The 14,048-nt window shown below is 61.9% G+C and overlaps 1 protein-coding gene across 4 annotated transcripts in view; it reads left to right on the top strand.

Annotated features, from left to right (window-relative positions):
- Nucleotides 1-14,048, top strand: part of BRD3 (bromodomain containing 3) — a 68,535-nt gene that overhangs the window by 38,992 nt on the left and 15,495 nt on the right. For 3 of the 4 annotated variants that reach the window (XR_002803988.2, XM_023629274.2, XM_023629273.2), the window contains exons 2-6: nucleotides 5,138-5,463; nucleotides 6,313-6,450; nucleotides 7,879-8,026; nucleotides 8,958-9,172; nucleotides 11,159-11,530. Coding sequence is in view for 3 of the 4 variants with exons in the window: in XM_023629274.2 (XP_023485042.1) it covers nucleotides 5,251-5,463; nucleotides 6,313-6,450; nucleotides 7,879-8,026; nucleotides 8,958-9,172; nucleotides 11,159-11,530 (1,086 nt within the window). In the remaining variant the exon portion in view is untranslated. Of the gene's footprint in view, nucleotides 1-2,069; nucleotides 4,998-5,137; nucleotides 5,464-6,312; nucleotides 6,451-7,878; nucleotides 8,027-8,957; nucleotides 9,173-11,158; nucleotides 11,531-14,048 lie in introns of those variants that run through there. The other variant, XM_023629275.2, reaches the window with a different exon arrangement.

Below are 14,048 nucleotides of genomic sequence, written 5' to 3'. Positions count from 1 at the left end.
CGTGGTGAGAGCTCTGAGTGCCCTGGGCCTCAGTTTCCCCATCTCTGCCCAGCACCCAGGAAGTGCTGCCATGGGCTGACCGGAGACCCTAGGAAATGGGGTCCCAGCCGGGCTTTCTCTTTTGTGACCCTCTCTTGGTGTCCCCAACCAACCACGACTGGGTTCGACCACGGTATGGGACCGGACCCTCTGGCGCCCCCACTCTGAATTTGCCTTTACTTCTTTCAAGGAGAAGGTGCTGCGGGTCCCCCGGCAGTGGATGCAGGAGCAGGGCCAACTGGCCCCCTTGGCACCTTCCTGCTTTTTCCACTACCAGCTGGAGAGGCCAGGCGGGCAGGGCAGCTGGGCCACTCTCCCCGGGTGGGACCTGGGCGTTTCTCTTCAGCCTGGCAGGGCCGGAGGAAGGGGCTGGGGTGTCCTGCGTTCCCTCAGAGCCTGGGCCCGGTGGGGGACGTGGAGGCTGGGAGAGGTGGAAGGCTGTGTTTGTTTTGGGCAGACGTTATTTAAGTATCTACATGTTCTGGGTCCATTCCCAAGTGTGACCTCGTTTTGTCCACATGGCACCCAGACGAGGGTGACCTTAGGGCTCTGGTCCCTGTCCTTTTGATGTGCTGCATCCCCTCCCTAGGTGGCTTCAGAACCAGGGGCACCTCCTTTTCTTCCAGCTCAAGGGGCCAGCGTCCCCCATCTCTCCAGCCATTGGCCCGGATGTCCCTGGGCCCCCCACATCCGTGTGGATGGCAAGCCGTGGCGCCGTGTCTGTGGTGGGGCTGGGGCAGGGCTGGGAGCACTCCATAGGTGGTGGCTGTGCCGGGCACTCTTCATTTTACAGTTGGGACCCTGGGCTCAGGGAAGTCAGCCGGTGAGGGGGAGCTGGGCTTTGAGCCCTGGCGTGGCAGACGCCCGTGGGTGCTCCTCGCTGCCCTCTGCGCAGCCCTCTTCACGGCTCCAGCCCGAGGTTAGACTCAGGCCTGGGCCTCCGGGAGGGGTGCTGCTGGCCCGGGCGCCTCTTCCTAGGCTCCCCGCTTGGTGTCCTTGCTGGCAGGTGGCAGCAGGCCATCTTGTCCTTAAGTCACTAGGACCTCTCGGCCTGTGGCTGCCTGTGATGCCAGGAGCCAGGTCGGGGAGGCACAGGGTCCTGGGCTTATGTCCCTGAGTCCCCACGTGGGTCGGCCCAGGAGACCCCTGCAAGATGGAGGAGCCTCAGCCTCACGGTCTGTGCAGTGGGCACGATCACTCTGACCTCCGGATTACGTGGGTGCCTCACCCTCAGCAGAGGTGAAGGGCTGTGGCCGTGGCTGACCACCCACGTATTTCTTGGTGTTTTCTCCACTGTCTCATCCAGGGGGACAGCCAGCAAGGTCTGGGCCAGAGGGTGGTGGGGCGCAGCGAGCAGGTGGGTGCTGGCTGATGGTGTCAGCCCTGCTCCTGGACTCGTCACAGAGAGAAGCTGTTCCTGAGAACGCAGGGGCATCGCCAGGCGCTCCGGGCATCTGGGAGACTGCCGGGCACCCTGGGTGTTCGTGAGGCCACAGGCGCTCCAGGGGATCGCTGGGCGCCCTGGGGGCTGGAGTTGAGTTTTTTCAAGGCATCTTGCCCGCTTGTTGTTTTAAACCTCCATGTCGCCTTGTGGCTTTTTCCGTTACTGATTTTGGTTCAGGCCTGAACCCTGTGAGAGGGTCAGCTAGCAGTCTAAGTTTTCATTTCATTCTGGAAGCAGCATTTGCCTTCCTGGTCTCGGAATGTGGCCCTGATCCCCCACCCAGACGGGGAGGCTGACAGGCAGCACAGCTGCGCTGTGTGTCGCCAGCCTGAGCAGCGGGAACTGCGCCTGTGGTTTCCATCCCTGGGCTTTGACAAGTAGGCTCTGTCGGGATTCCTTGGGCCATCCAAGCCATGTGGGTGTGGCCGACTGGATCCCGAGGTCTGCTGTGGGCCGGCCCAGACTTTGGGGTTGTTGCAGCCCTGAGATGGCAGGCTGTCTTTGGGCAGCCGTCTTTGGTTTGTGTTTGAGCAATGTTTCGAAATAGAAATTCCTTTACCCTGTTTTCTTGTTGCAAAAGTAACGTGTTCTTAAAAAAACCTGCCCATTCAGAAATGCAAGCAGGAAATGACAATCCTGTCCTCCTGGGGGCCAGGAGGTGCTTCTCCATCACCTCTCTGCCTTCCAGCGGGAACTTCCCAAGTCGGTGTGGGTGTCCTTCCTTCTTGTTGGCGTCTGTAGTGTCAGTGCACAGATGTCTTCTGGTTTATTCGGTGTCTGTCTGGTTGGAGAAGCGACGAGGGAAGGGCAGGCCAGGTGCTGGCTGTGGCTCTGCTTGGCCTGGCTGTGATGGTGTGCATGCTCCAGTAGGGAGCGACGCAACCTCTTGCTCTGCCAGCCACCCCAGAGGGGACAGCTCGGGGTGGCCTCTGCAGTCTTATGGCCTGGGAGTCCCTCTCTTAGTCCTCCTCCCTCCCGGGGTGGCTCTGGGAGCCGGAGGTGTTTTCCCACTGGAGAGGGGTCCTGCCTGAGCTGCCCATCCAGAGCCAGCACGACCCTTCCTGGGAGGTGGGTCCTGGCGCCCAGGATGGAAGGGGCTTGTGGGGGCCCCCAACCTCTCGCGCTCTGGCTGCCCTTCCTTCCTCCCTGTTGAACTGGTGCCCAGGTTGCCGGGGACAGAGGACAAGTCAGGAGGGAGGTGTGTGTGGCTGGGGGAGGGCAGCACCCCCTGCCTCTGCTGTGGGGGAGGGCTGTGCACCGCCAGACCCCCCTGGTCATCCTCACGTTCTTGTAGGCATCTGAGAGCGTGAGGTACCCCCTGCCTCATTTCACTGGAGGTGTTCGGGGTGACGTTCTTGTTTGCAAGAAAGGGGGCTCCCGTTGCCATGTGCAACTCCCTGCAGATTAGGGGGCACCTGCCTGCAGGACATGTGCCTGGCACTTTTAGCTCAAGTCCCCGCTAAGCCTCACAGACCCTGCTGGGGTTGGCCATGTTTCCCCTGGGTCGTGGGCAGCTGCGTCATCTACGTCATCTGGGTCCCACTGAAAGTGCGAAGGGGACGCCTGTGCTGGTGGGCAGGACCCAGGAAGCCTCTCTGGCCCTGCTGGCCTCAGGCTCCTGGCTCCTGCTGGGCCACAACGGGGATAGGGGATGCGTTTCCGTGTTTGTGGCTGGAGCTGGCTTCCTGTTCGGCAGCAGGTTGGAGCAGTGTGGTCTGGCGGTCAGAAGAGGGAGGGAGGCAGAGGGCTCAGCCTTGGGTCCTGAGGGCAGTGAGCCGTGCCTGTGCATCCTTGTGTGTGGAGGAGGCCAGCCTGCGCTTGGCTGGTAGTTGTGGGCCCTATGTCCCCACAGGTCAGTTTCAGCCTGTAGCTGCCTTCTGCCCATTCCCTGGCTCCCTGGGCTGTGCAGGAGCACCAGGTACTGGGCACCCGCCCACTGTCCCATACCTGGGGGCCAACGGTGCCCCAGCCGTCTTCTAGGCACTGGGAGGCGCAGGGACACAGCACATCCTCCCTCCCCTCTGGAGCTCCAGGGTCCCGCCGCAGTGGTCACAGCAGGGCTGTGGGTGCTCAGTGTGTGTCCAGCACCGGCCTGAGTGCGTTGTGTGTTTGACTCTTTGCATCTCACAGAACCCCGTGGGGACAAGGGGACCGGATCCCGTGGCTGGCGAGGGGCAGAGCTGGGATTGGGCTGGGGAGGCTGGCCCTGGCATCTGCTCTGCAGCCCTGAACTGTCCAGGGTCCGGGACGTTCCAGGAGGCCCTGGTAGGTGGTGGCGTTGGAGCAGAAAGGCCTGAAGGAGGTGAGGGAATGAGCCTGTCCCTCTGGTGAGGGAGTTCCCAGCAGCCCTGGCAGGGGACGAGTCATGGGTCACGTTGGGTCCTGCAGGCCGGAGCAGGGACGGTGCTTTCACGCTGAGCCGGATGGAGCCACTGCAGGGTTTGAGCTGATCTGCAGCTTGATCCGACTTGGGTTGGTTGAAGCAGGACCACCGCTGCTGTGCAGGCCTGGACCATCCATCAAGGGAAGGGCAGACCCACAGGGGCTTCACAGAGACCCCTGCAGGAGTCAGCAGTGCTCGGGCCAGGCGCAGGCAGACCCTGGCCCTGCTGGACTTCGCTGACCTGCTAGGGGTGGGGCGGGGCAGTGAGGCGTTAGGGTGACCCAGGTTTGCGCCTGGCTCAGGCGGCTGCCGCCCAGCCTCCCATCTGACATCGTGACAAGAACATGTAAAAGGCTATCGTGTAGCAGAGTGCACGCCTGCCCCCCAGATGGAGGGTTCCGCGCGCAGCCCTCAGTCTGTTATGTGCCCTACACGTAGAAGTGGGGCCATTGGCTTTCCCCTGAGAGATCCGGGGACTTTGGCGTTGGGGTGGCCTGTTCATTCTGTTACTGCACACTGTTCCTCCGGGCCCTAGTTGGTCATCTCCTGATGACCTGCAGGCCCACAGTGTCCTCTTCCTCTCCAGCTCTGCGCTTGGAGAGCGTCTCCACAAGCAGGTGGGGGCCGGGGCGAGGCCTGCAGCAGCCTCCCCCCACTTACGAGCGTGCAGGGTCCGACCCGCCTTCTCTCGCCCTCCCACTTAGCCGAGGGCCGGCCGTGTCACAGGCTGGTCGTCATCACAAACCCAGAGCAGGTTCTCATGGTTACGTTAGAACTTCGCTTGGCGGGCGGACTCGCTCGAGAGGGGCTCGGCTCCGCGCCCCGAGTGTGGTTCTGCCACCGTTCTGCCTGCCTGGCTCGGCTCTTTCAGGTCGCTGTTGTAGCTGTCTGCATGTGAACCATTCCCTAAAAAACTGCCAAGGTCAACAACGGTGTAGAGTCAGTCCCAGCAGGCAGGCGGTTGGTGGGCCGTGAGCGGAGTGGCCTTGTGTGCAGCCCTCACCCGGACGGCTGCCTTCCTGCCGGTGCGCTTCCCCACCTGCCCAGGTGGCAGGTGCTCACGTTATCCCCCCTCACCAGTGTCTCCTCCCCTCGTCTGAGAGCAGTAGTCAGAGAGCGGTTCTGTGACAGGTGAGGGTTGCCTTGATCAAGGTGAGCGGCTTGAGCGGGCTGAACTGGCCTTGCAGTGACCACGGGTGTGCTCAGGGGAGCCAGCCAAGGCTGGGGCTCCAGCTGACCAGCCTGTCCCTGCCGTCCCTTCTCCCCCATAGGTGCTGCCTGGTTGGGCCCAGAAATGGGACGTCGTGCCTCCAGGGGCAGCACAGAGGAACTGAGGGCCTCCCCGAGCCGCTGCTGTGACGGCCAGTGAGCGAGCAGCCGGAGGATGTCCACCACCACGACGGTCGCCCCCGCGGGGATCCCGGTGGCCCCGGGCCCCGTGAACCCGCCACCGCCCGAGGTCTCCAACCCCGCCAAGCCCGGCCGCAAGACCAACCAGCTGCAGTACATGCAGAACGTGGTGGTGAAGACGCTCTGGAAACACCAGTTCGCCTGGCCCTTCTACCAGCCCGTGGACGCAATCAAGCTGAACCTGCCAGTGAGTCCCCCGTCCCCGCCGCCGTCCCCAGCCCCTCTGTTGCCCCGACTCCTCTGGCTTTGGCAAAGGTGGTGCCCATGATGTGGCTGGTGCTGGTAAGCCAGGTACAGCCTGTGCCTCAGGAGCCTGTCCTCCGGTGCAGGGACAGCCTAGGGCCCACTGTGACCAAGGAGCAGAGGGTGTGGGAGAATGGAGGGCGGCGGCCCCCTGAGTGCCGGGAGCGGGGAGAACCGTGCCTCGAAGGGGCCGGCGGCGATAGGGCTCCAGAGCAGAGGCTCAGCCGTGTCTTCGTTCTGTCCCCGTGCATCCTCCTGTGCTCGAGGTCAGATGCTCAGTGCGGGCTGAGGTGCGTTTTGGGGGACGGCACCCCAGCTGCACATTTCAGTGCTGACTGTCTAGTAGCTTTCTTCTTTGGACTCAAATGGAGAACCCCGAGTGACACGAGGGGAGCCCTGGGCTGGCACTTGGTGGCCTGGGTCTGGGCCCAGCTTGGCCCCTGCACACCCATGGGCCCTCGAGCGAGGTTTGGAATCCGTGAGGGGGCTTGGGTCCATCCCCAGAGTGGACTCCGCTCTGGGGTATGCCCCGCTCCGCGGTGCTGGGCATCTCGGAACCTCCCCTGCACGTAGGACCCTGGTGAGGCGAGAGGTTTGGCAGGAGCCTGGAGCTGGCCGAGTGCTCGCCCCAGACCGCATGCCCAACTGCCCTCGATGACCAGAAGCTGCCTTTGGCCAGGCCCCGGGACCCGGCTTCTCTTTGAAGACCACTCTGTACAGTCTGTGTGCTTGGGAATTGCAGAAATAGGGATGCCGAATCCGTTAGTAACGCCTCTGAAAATCTCTTTCCTAGGATTATCATAAGATAATAAAAAACCCAATGGATATGGGGACGATTAAGAAGAGACTAGAAAATAACTATTATTGGAGCGCGAGTGAATGTATGCAGGACTTCAACACCATGTTTACAAATTGTTACATTTATAACAAGGTAAGAAGACCCTGCGGCATGGACCCCAGGTGCCATTGCAAGCTGCCCACTGGCCTCGGGGAGAACTGGGGGGGGGGTGAAGTGCCAACCCGGGGGCAGCCCTGGCTGGGGTGGCACGCTGGGGACCCTTGTCAGGACTGCATTGCTCCAGGCAGAGGTGCCAGCTGGGCCGGGCACTTTGCAGCAGTTCTCGGACGGGCTCAGAGTGTGTCACAGCCCTGCGCTCAGCCCTTCTCTGGCCCCGGTCCCCACCTGCGAGTCCCACTCATGGCCCATCTCAGGTGTCACTGCTTGGCGTGGGCCCACATCCCCCGCTGCAAAGAGGGAAATTGGAATGGCCTTTTCAGAGGGAGCCGATACACACCAAACACTTTAAAACATCCGTACCCCCAGACCTAGAAACCCTGCCTCTAGAAATGCGGGAAGAACTCGTCTAGGCTCCTGTCGTGGACACTCGCCCCACTGCATGCACAGCCATTGGAGGTTGGCTAAATGCGCTGTGATGTCCACGTGCAGCTGCCCGAAATGACTAGAGCGCTCCACGACAAGGGGGAACATTCACAGGATGGTTCCAGTGAGAGGAGCCAATTCGGGAGGCTCCCTACAACCCAGTCCTGTGGGTTTCTGGGTATTTTTTTTTTAATTTTTTTTTTTTTTCCTTTTTCTCCCCAAAGCCCCCTGGTACATAGTTGTGTATTCTTCGTTGTGGGTTCTTCTAGTTGTGGCATGTGGGACGCTGCCTCAGCGTGGTTTGATGAGCAGTGCCATGTCCACGCCCAGGATTCGAACCAACGAAACACTGGGCCGCCTGCAGTGGAGCGCGCGAACTTAACCACTCGGCCACAGGGCCAGCCCCTGGTTGTTTTTTAATAGCAACGTGGTGGAGTAAAGATGAGCGGAAATCCTGAGCCGAAGGCTCTCTGCTTCCCCACGTGATGGGATGAAGGGTGGTTTTTATTCCTCGTGCTTTTCTGAACTCTTTCAAGAGTTTCCACGTTAAAGGATATTCCTTTTGCCTTCTTCCTGCCCCACCAAATCTCTTAGCAGATTTAAAAAAAATTTTTTTTTCTAAAGATTGGCACCTGAGCTAACATCTGTTGCCAATCTTCTTTTTTCTTCTTCTTCTTCTTCTCCCCAAAGCCCCCCAGCACATAGCTGTATATTCTGGTTGTGAGTCCTTCTAGTTCTACTATGTGGGACGCCGCCTCAGCGTGGGCTGATGCGCAGTGCTGGGTCCGCACAGAGGATCCAAACCTGCGAGACCCTGGGCCACCAAAGCGGACAGCACGAACTTAACCACTCAGCCACGGGCTGGCCCCTCTTAGCAGATTTTTGAATGATGTTTTCTTGAGCTGCACCCGGTGATGTCTTTTGCAAATGCACAGCTCCTTTCCCTGCATGTAACCTGGGCTCGCCCTGTATCTCCAGCCCACAGATGACATAGTGCTCATGGCGCAAGCCCTCGAGAAAATTTTTCTGCAGAAAGTGGCCCAGATGCCCCAGGAGGAAGTTGAATTGTTACCCCCTGCTCCAAAGGGCAAAGGCCGGAAACCAGCTGCGGGAACCCAGAGTGCAGGTAAGAGGGTGGACAGGCGTGGCGTCCTGTCCTGGGCCCCCGGGTGGATGGGCTGGGTTGCCAAAGACATGGTCTCTTCTTTGGGGCCCTGGCCCGTCTGAGCTCAGTTTCCACGTCCATGCAGTTGGGGCAGTGATGAGATATGAGCTCCAGAAGCTGGGTCTCAGCTGTGCGTGGCCTGGAGGCAGTTGGAGCCATGGCCAGCCCTTGACATTGTTGCTGTCTGCCTTTGAGCCCGCTCTGGGAAGGAGATGGTCGTCTCGCCATGTCCCGGGGCTCCTCCTCCCAGCCCTGGCTCTGAGGCCCCCTCTGCCGGAAGCCTGGACAGAAGCTGGGCTGTCCCTTTGTCCCCTCCCTAGGACTTTGCCTCTTGAGCATGTGTTGTATGCCCTGTGACGGGAGAGGAGCTGTGTCACCTGTCAGGGAGGGGGTGGGGATTAGGGTTAGCACCGGGAGCCCCGGGGTCTTACCTGGTCCAGGAAGCTGGAACAAGGTGCGTCCCAGTGGACTGACTGGGTGGCCCAGCCCTCGAGACAGGCCAGGCTGGATCACCAACACTGCCACTGTCCTGCTTTGCAGGCAGGGCCTGTGGGTGGTCACGCCTCTGGTTCCTGATGGAGTCTGAATTAACCCTCGCTTCCTGGGGTATGGGCCCAGCTCTCACCCCCCAGACTGTGCGGCTCCTCTTGGCTTTCTCATTCAGACCTTGGTCTCTGGCCAGTGGGGAGAGGCTTCCCATTTGTTCGGTGAGCACCCATGGCGGCAGGCCTTGTGGCAGCAGCTAGATCAGGGCCAGGAGTCTCAGGAGGATGGGCTCCCTGGCGCCTGGTGTGCTCTGGCTAGAGGGGATGGTCCAGGAAGCTTCCAGAACTATGGCGTATGTCTGGCCGGTGGAGCCTGGAATGCTCAACTTCCTCTCCTTGTCTTCAAGGTACGCAGCAAGTGGCGGCCGTGTCCTCTGTTTCCCCAGCGACCCCCTTTCAGAACGTCCCCCCCACTGTCTCCCAGACGCCCGTCATTGCTGCCACCCCTGTGCCAACCATCACTGCAAACGTCACTTCGGTCCCCGTCACCCCAGCTGCCGCCCCACCTCCTCCCGCGACGCCCATCATCCCCGTAGTCCCTCCCACGCCGCCCGTTGTCAAGGTGAGCGTCCCTGGGGCGTGAGGTTGGCCAGTTGGCTGGGGTCTGAGCGCGGCCGGGGGTCCTGGATTCGGGCGGGCGCAGGGTTGGGCGGTGAGAAGCTCTGCCGCCTTTCCCCGGGTGCTGGCCGCCCATTGGGTGTTTGGTTTGTGTGACTCTGGAGGGGTTCTCTCCATGCCAACGAGGCCAGGCCGCTGCTCCTGACACAGACGAGGAGACCGAGGCTCGGGGGGCTGCAGGTCACACAGCTGGTGAGGGCGGGCTGTGCTTGAACCCCGGCGTCTCCAGCCTGAGCCCCGGCCTTTGCAGTCCACGGTCGTGTGGGGAAGGCGCAGGGGACGACAGGGTGGGAGGGCCCTGCTGGACCCCACTCACACTTGGATTTACGGTTGGCATGGGGAGGTGACGGCCAGGGCCACGTGAGGAGCCAGCCTGCAGTGTGCGGTGGCCTCCACCTTGTGCCCCTCTTAGCGTGACCACCAGCACGTGTGTCTCCCCTGCTTGGCTGGGAGCTTTTCATGGCAGGGGCTGTCCTGGCCGGGTCCGGGCTCCGAGTGGGTGCGCCCTGTGAGGACGGCCAAGTCCCCCACTCCTAGCCGGCCCCATGCTGGGCACTGACGTGTGTCATCTTCTCCAATTTGACCCTCACAGCGACCCTCTGGGCAGGCAGTATTTCCCCCATCTTACAGATGAGGAAGCAGGCGCTCAGGGGTTAAATGGCTCCCCCAAGGTAAAACGCCACCTCCGCCGCTTCCCCCTCCCCCGTGGCCTTCACTGCCTGCACTTCCGGGCGGCGCCTGGCCGGGCCGCCCCACACAGTGCCCGGCTGTTTTGGAGCATGTCCCGTTTGCCATGGCCAGATGAGCCCCTCGGGCCCTGTGCGGCACGCGCTTGGCATCCCGTGGGCCGTTAAGTGTTGGTGGGTAGCAAGCTCGTGCCCCTGCCAGCCTGGGCGCGATGGCTTGGCTGGGGCAGCGACAGTGACCATGGTGGCGCTCTAGACAGCAGAGCCCAGTGCGGCCGTTGGCCAGGGCGCTTGTGGCCCCGAGGGGCTCCTCTGCCTGAGCTGAGGTGAGGGGAGCCTGCTAAGCTGGTCTCGGGGTCGTGGTCTGGATGCCCGCGGGCCCTGGGGCTGGTCGTCGTGCCTGGGGAGACCCGCACAGCCTGGGCCACCGGGTATCGAACATGCTCTCCCGTCCCACATGAGTGTCTGCTCTGGACACGCCCCGAAGGCTCTGTTAATCATTTCGACATTTCCTCCCCTTGCGGAAAATAGTTCTCTGTGACTCCTGCTGCCTTCCAGGTTCAGTCCAGACCCGCCCACTCACTCAGCCCCCTGGAGTCCTTGGTCCCACACCTGCTGCTGCTGCTGCTTGTGTCTCCTGGCCGGGCTGCTGCCCCCGCCTCCGCCCAGCATGCTCTTCCCGCCTCCCCCCTCGTCCTACTCAGCTGCCATTGTCCTTGGAGTGCCAGCTTGGAAGCCCTCATCTGGGACTTTCCCGCTGGCATTTACAAGCAGGAATTCATTCTCTTGTCCCTGCTGTCCCTGAGCTTGGTGATGATCCCGCTCACAGTGCTGTCTCGGTCATGCTTGTCTCTGGAGACCCCGGTGTGGCCCAGCCTGGGGTGCTGGTTAGGTGCAGGTGAATTGCATGCTGCGCCTCACGCTGCTCAGGGGTGCTGAGCAAGCCCACCGTGACCACGGAGCCCTGGGGGCACAAGGAGGGGGCCCTCAGGTGCCTCCGGGTAGGTTCGGAGTTCAGCCTCACCACTACCAGCTGTGTGACCTTGGGCCGGCGACGTGGCCCCTCTGAGCCTCGGCGTCCGCCGTTCCGCGGGGGCAGCTGGGAGGATGGACGCGGCCGTGCATGTCATCGCTTCGCTCGGTGCCTGGCAGATAGTCAGCGCTCCAGAAGTGCAGCTGTGGCGGTTCATGCTCTCATGGCTGGTGTGTGTCCCTGGTGCTCACTGGGTCTTTCACTGTCACAGAAGAAGGGCGTGAAGCGGAAAGCAGACACGACCACGCCCACGACGTCTGCCATCACCGCCAGCCGCAGCGAGTCACCCCCGCCACTGTCGGACCCCAAGCAGGCCAAGGTGGTGGCGCGGCGGGAGAGCGGGGGCCGCCCCATCAAGCCGCCCAAGAAGGACCTGGAGGACGGCGAGGTGCCCCAGCACGCGGGCAAGAAGGGCAAGCTGTCAGAGCACCTGCGACACTGCGACAGCATTCTCAAGGAGATGCTGTCCAAGAAGCACGCGGCCTACGCCTGGCCCTTCTACAAGCCGGTGGACGCGGAGGCCCTGGAGCTGCACGACTACCATGACATCATCAAGCACCCAATGGACCTCAGCACCGTCAAGGTACCTCGTGGCGGGCGGGCTCCAGGCAGGGGGCGGCAGGCGGCTGGGACCCTCTTTCCCTGTCTGGGCAGCCCCTGGCGCCTGGCCAACTGCCTGCTGTGTCGAGGTCCCCATGTCTTGGGCCGTCTCAGAGGGGGCCCCAGTGCTGGGGCCTGGCCCAGCTCTGTTGGTCTGCCCACTGGTGGCCGACATGCGCCCGACAGTGTGGTCTGGCAGGCTCGGGGAGGAAGGCGTGTTGTCTGTTAGTCACTGAATTTGCAGGTTCTTGTCATCTCTTCTGCTTGAACTCAGTTTCATTGTTTCACTTCTTTCCTTCCCGTCTCCCACCCCAGTCCGCCTGCAGGCTTCTGTCACGTCAGGCAAGGAGGCCCTTTCAGGTGACCCACCCCTCACCGGACAGAAGTGGGTCCTGGAGGGGTGGGTGGCAGAGCTGAGACCAGGAGCCCAGCCTCCCAGTTCGCATGCCAGGGTTTCCCTCACCAGGGGCCTCCCTGGGCTTTTGTGGGTTTTCCTCCAGGTCAGGCCAGTTGAGTACAAGCAGAGAGCAGCCTTGTGCTGGGTCACGATGGAGAAAGTGCCCAGGCGACAGCAGTGGCCCAAGGGCAGCAGGCCTCGGCCTGGGGTAACTCCCGTGGGGTCTTCTCTGAGTGCACGCAGGAGGGGTCCTGAGCCCCGCACACCTACCCTCCCTTGGAGAGCTCACAGCCAGCCTGGCGTTGGTCCCTGATGTCCTGAGCAGCGCCCCGGCAGTTGGGCACGTGTAGCCCACCTGCTCCGTGAGCCTCCCTCGTGGCCCTGGAACAGTGCCCCCCACCGTGGAGCGGTTATTTCCTCTATCAACGGGGCCTGGGCCTTGAACGGCTGGTGTCAGATGTTCTGCCTCATTTCCCAGTAACGCCAGCCTGGGGCAGAGTCTCCTTGGTGAGGCCTTCCCCCGGCGAGCATGGATTCCAGGGGTGGGACAGAGCAGGCTGTCCAGGTGGCGGTGCTCGGTGACCCGGCTCAAGTCACGCTGGCCCGGCTGGGTGACCGAGCAGCTTCCTCACCCTCTCTGAGCCTCTTCCTGATGTGCAGGGCAGGCACCTGCTTCCTCAGACATGTTCCTGCTGCAGTGGTCCTGCCCCTACTGGAAGCCCAGTAGCATCTGCGTTTCTTTGGGCAATTTTTTCCCCTGTGAGTAGGATACGGAGAGAGTCCTTGTAAAAATTCAGGCAAACTAGAGGCGGGTGGAGAGTGGGCCTCCTCCCTTCTGCCGTTGCCCCTCATTCCAGCGAATATTCCCGGTAATGGTTCGGTTCCATTTTCTGGATCAGCTCCTGGCTCAGGCTGGTGCTCTCGTGGCAGGCTTGACGGTGAGGCAGCAGGGAGACGCTCCCCAATGTGCCATCTCTGAGCCGAGCGCCCATGTCTCGAAGGCTCTTTCTCCCTGTTTCGGTGTGCGGAGTCCCGGCTCTAGGCTGCCGGCTGTCGGCTGGCCCCCCTCAGCCCTGGTGAGGGCTGTGCTCCGTCTGGTTGTGCCCACACTGCGGCTGTGCCCATCTTGGGACCTGGGGAGCCGGGGGTGCAGGCGCTGGGCCTTCAGGATGGAGAGGGCCCTCCGGGGGCTGCTTGCACCTTGCTGTTTACAGCTGGGAACCTGCGGCTGGAGAGGGAGTGGCCCCGCCCAGAGACAGTCCTGGGGTCCAGGCCTTTGACTCTTTTAAGCTGAGCTGGGCTGGCAGAGCTCCTGTTGTCCCGAGAGAGGGGCGTTGCTGGCTGTAGTGATGCTCGTCCATCCTTCCTAACCCCACAGAACTCTCAGGAGAGTTGTGTCCCTGCCCCGTATACAGTGGAGGAAAATGAGGCTTGAGGAGGAAGCGGCTTGCCCAAGGCCATATGGCCAGTGGGAGGCAGGGCCGGAAGTGTGCCTGCCTGGCCCAGGGGTGCTGGGGCTCCCCCAGGCGCTTCTCTCTGATGCCTGCGGTGGCCCTGGGGACACTGAGGGGGGCGTGTCGCGCTGGCGCCATGGCAGTCCACCCCAGTGTTGGGGACCCAGAAGGGACGTTGCGTGCACGTGACCTGCTTGCTCGGTGCTCCATTTCAGAAACATCCCCTCATCCAGGAAACGGCAAGGAGCGACACACAGAGCTGTGACTGTCCTTGGTCACCCTGTGTACACTTGCCTTTGGTTTGTTTGTTCCCAAGCCCCAGGACAGTGGCCAGTGGTCAAATTAAGACTGGAGCCTGAAGATCTCTCAGAAATTGAAAGGGTCTCAGCTGCCCATTTGTCCTCTCTGGCTGGGCCACCCTGGAGTGGGGAGGCTGTGCTGAGGACCGGAGCCCTGCAGCTCCGGAGCTGCCGGAAGCTCTCCAGGGGACAGGGAAAGAGGGGTGTGCCTAAGGCTGGAGAGGCTGCAGGTCCTGGAATCTGACCGCAGTCAACCTCTTCAGGGTCTAGAATTTTGTCATATACAAATTATATATATATAATTTTTAGGTGCAAATGGGACAGGTGGTCGGACTGTAACCCTCGGTGGCC

Source organism: Equus caballus, chromosome 25, assembly GCF_041296265.1.
Source record: "Equus caballus isolate H_3958 breed thoroughbred chromosome 25, TB-T2T, whole genome shotgun sequence".
NCBI lineage: Eukaryota > Metazoa > Chordata > Mammalia > Perissodactyla > Equidae > Equus > Equus caballus.
Note: the sequence above shows the minus strand (reverse complement) of the source record. Positions and strands in the feature narration are given on the sequence as shown.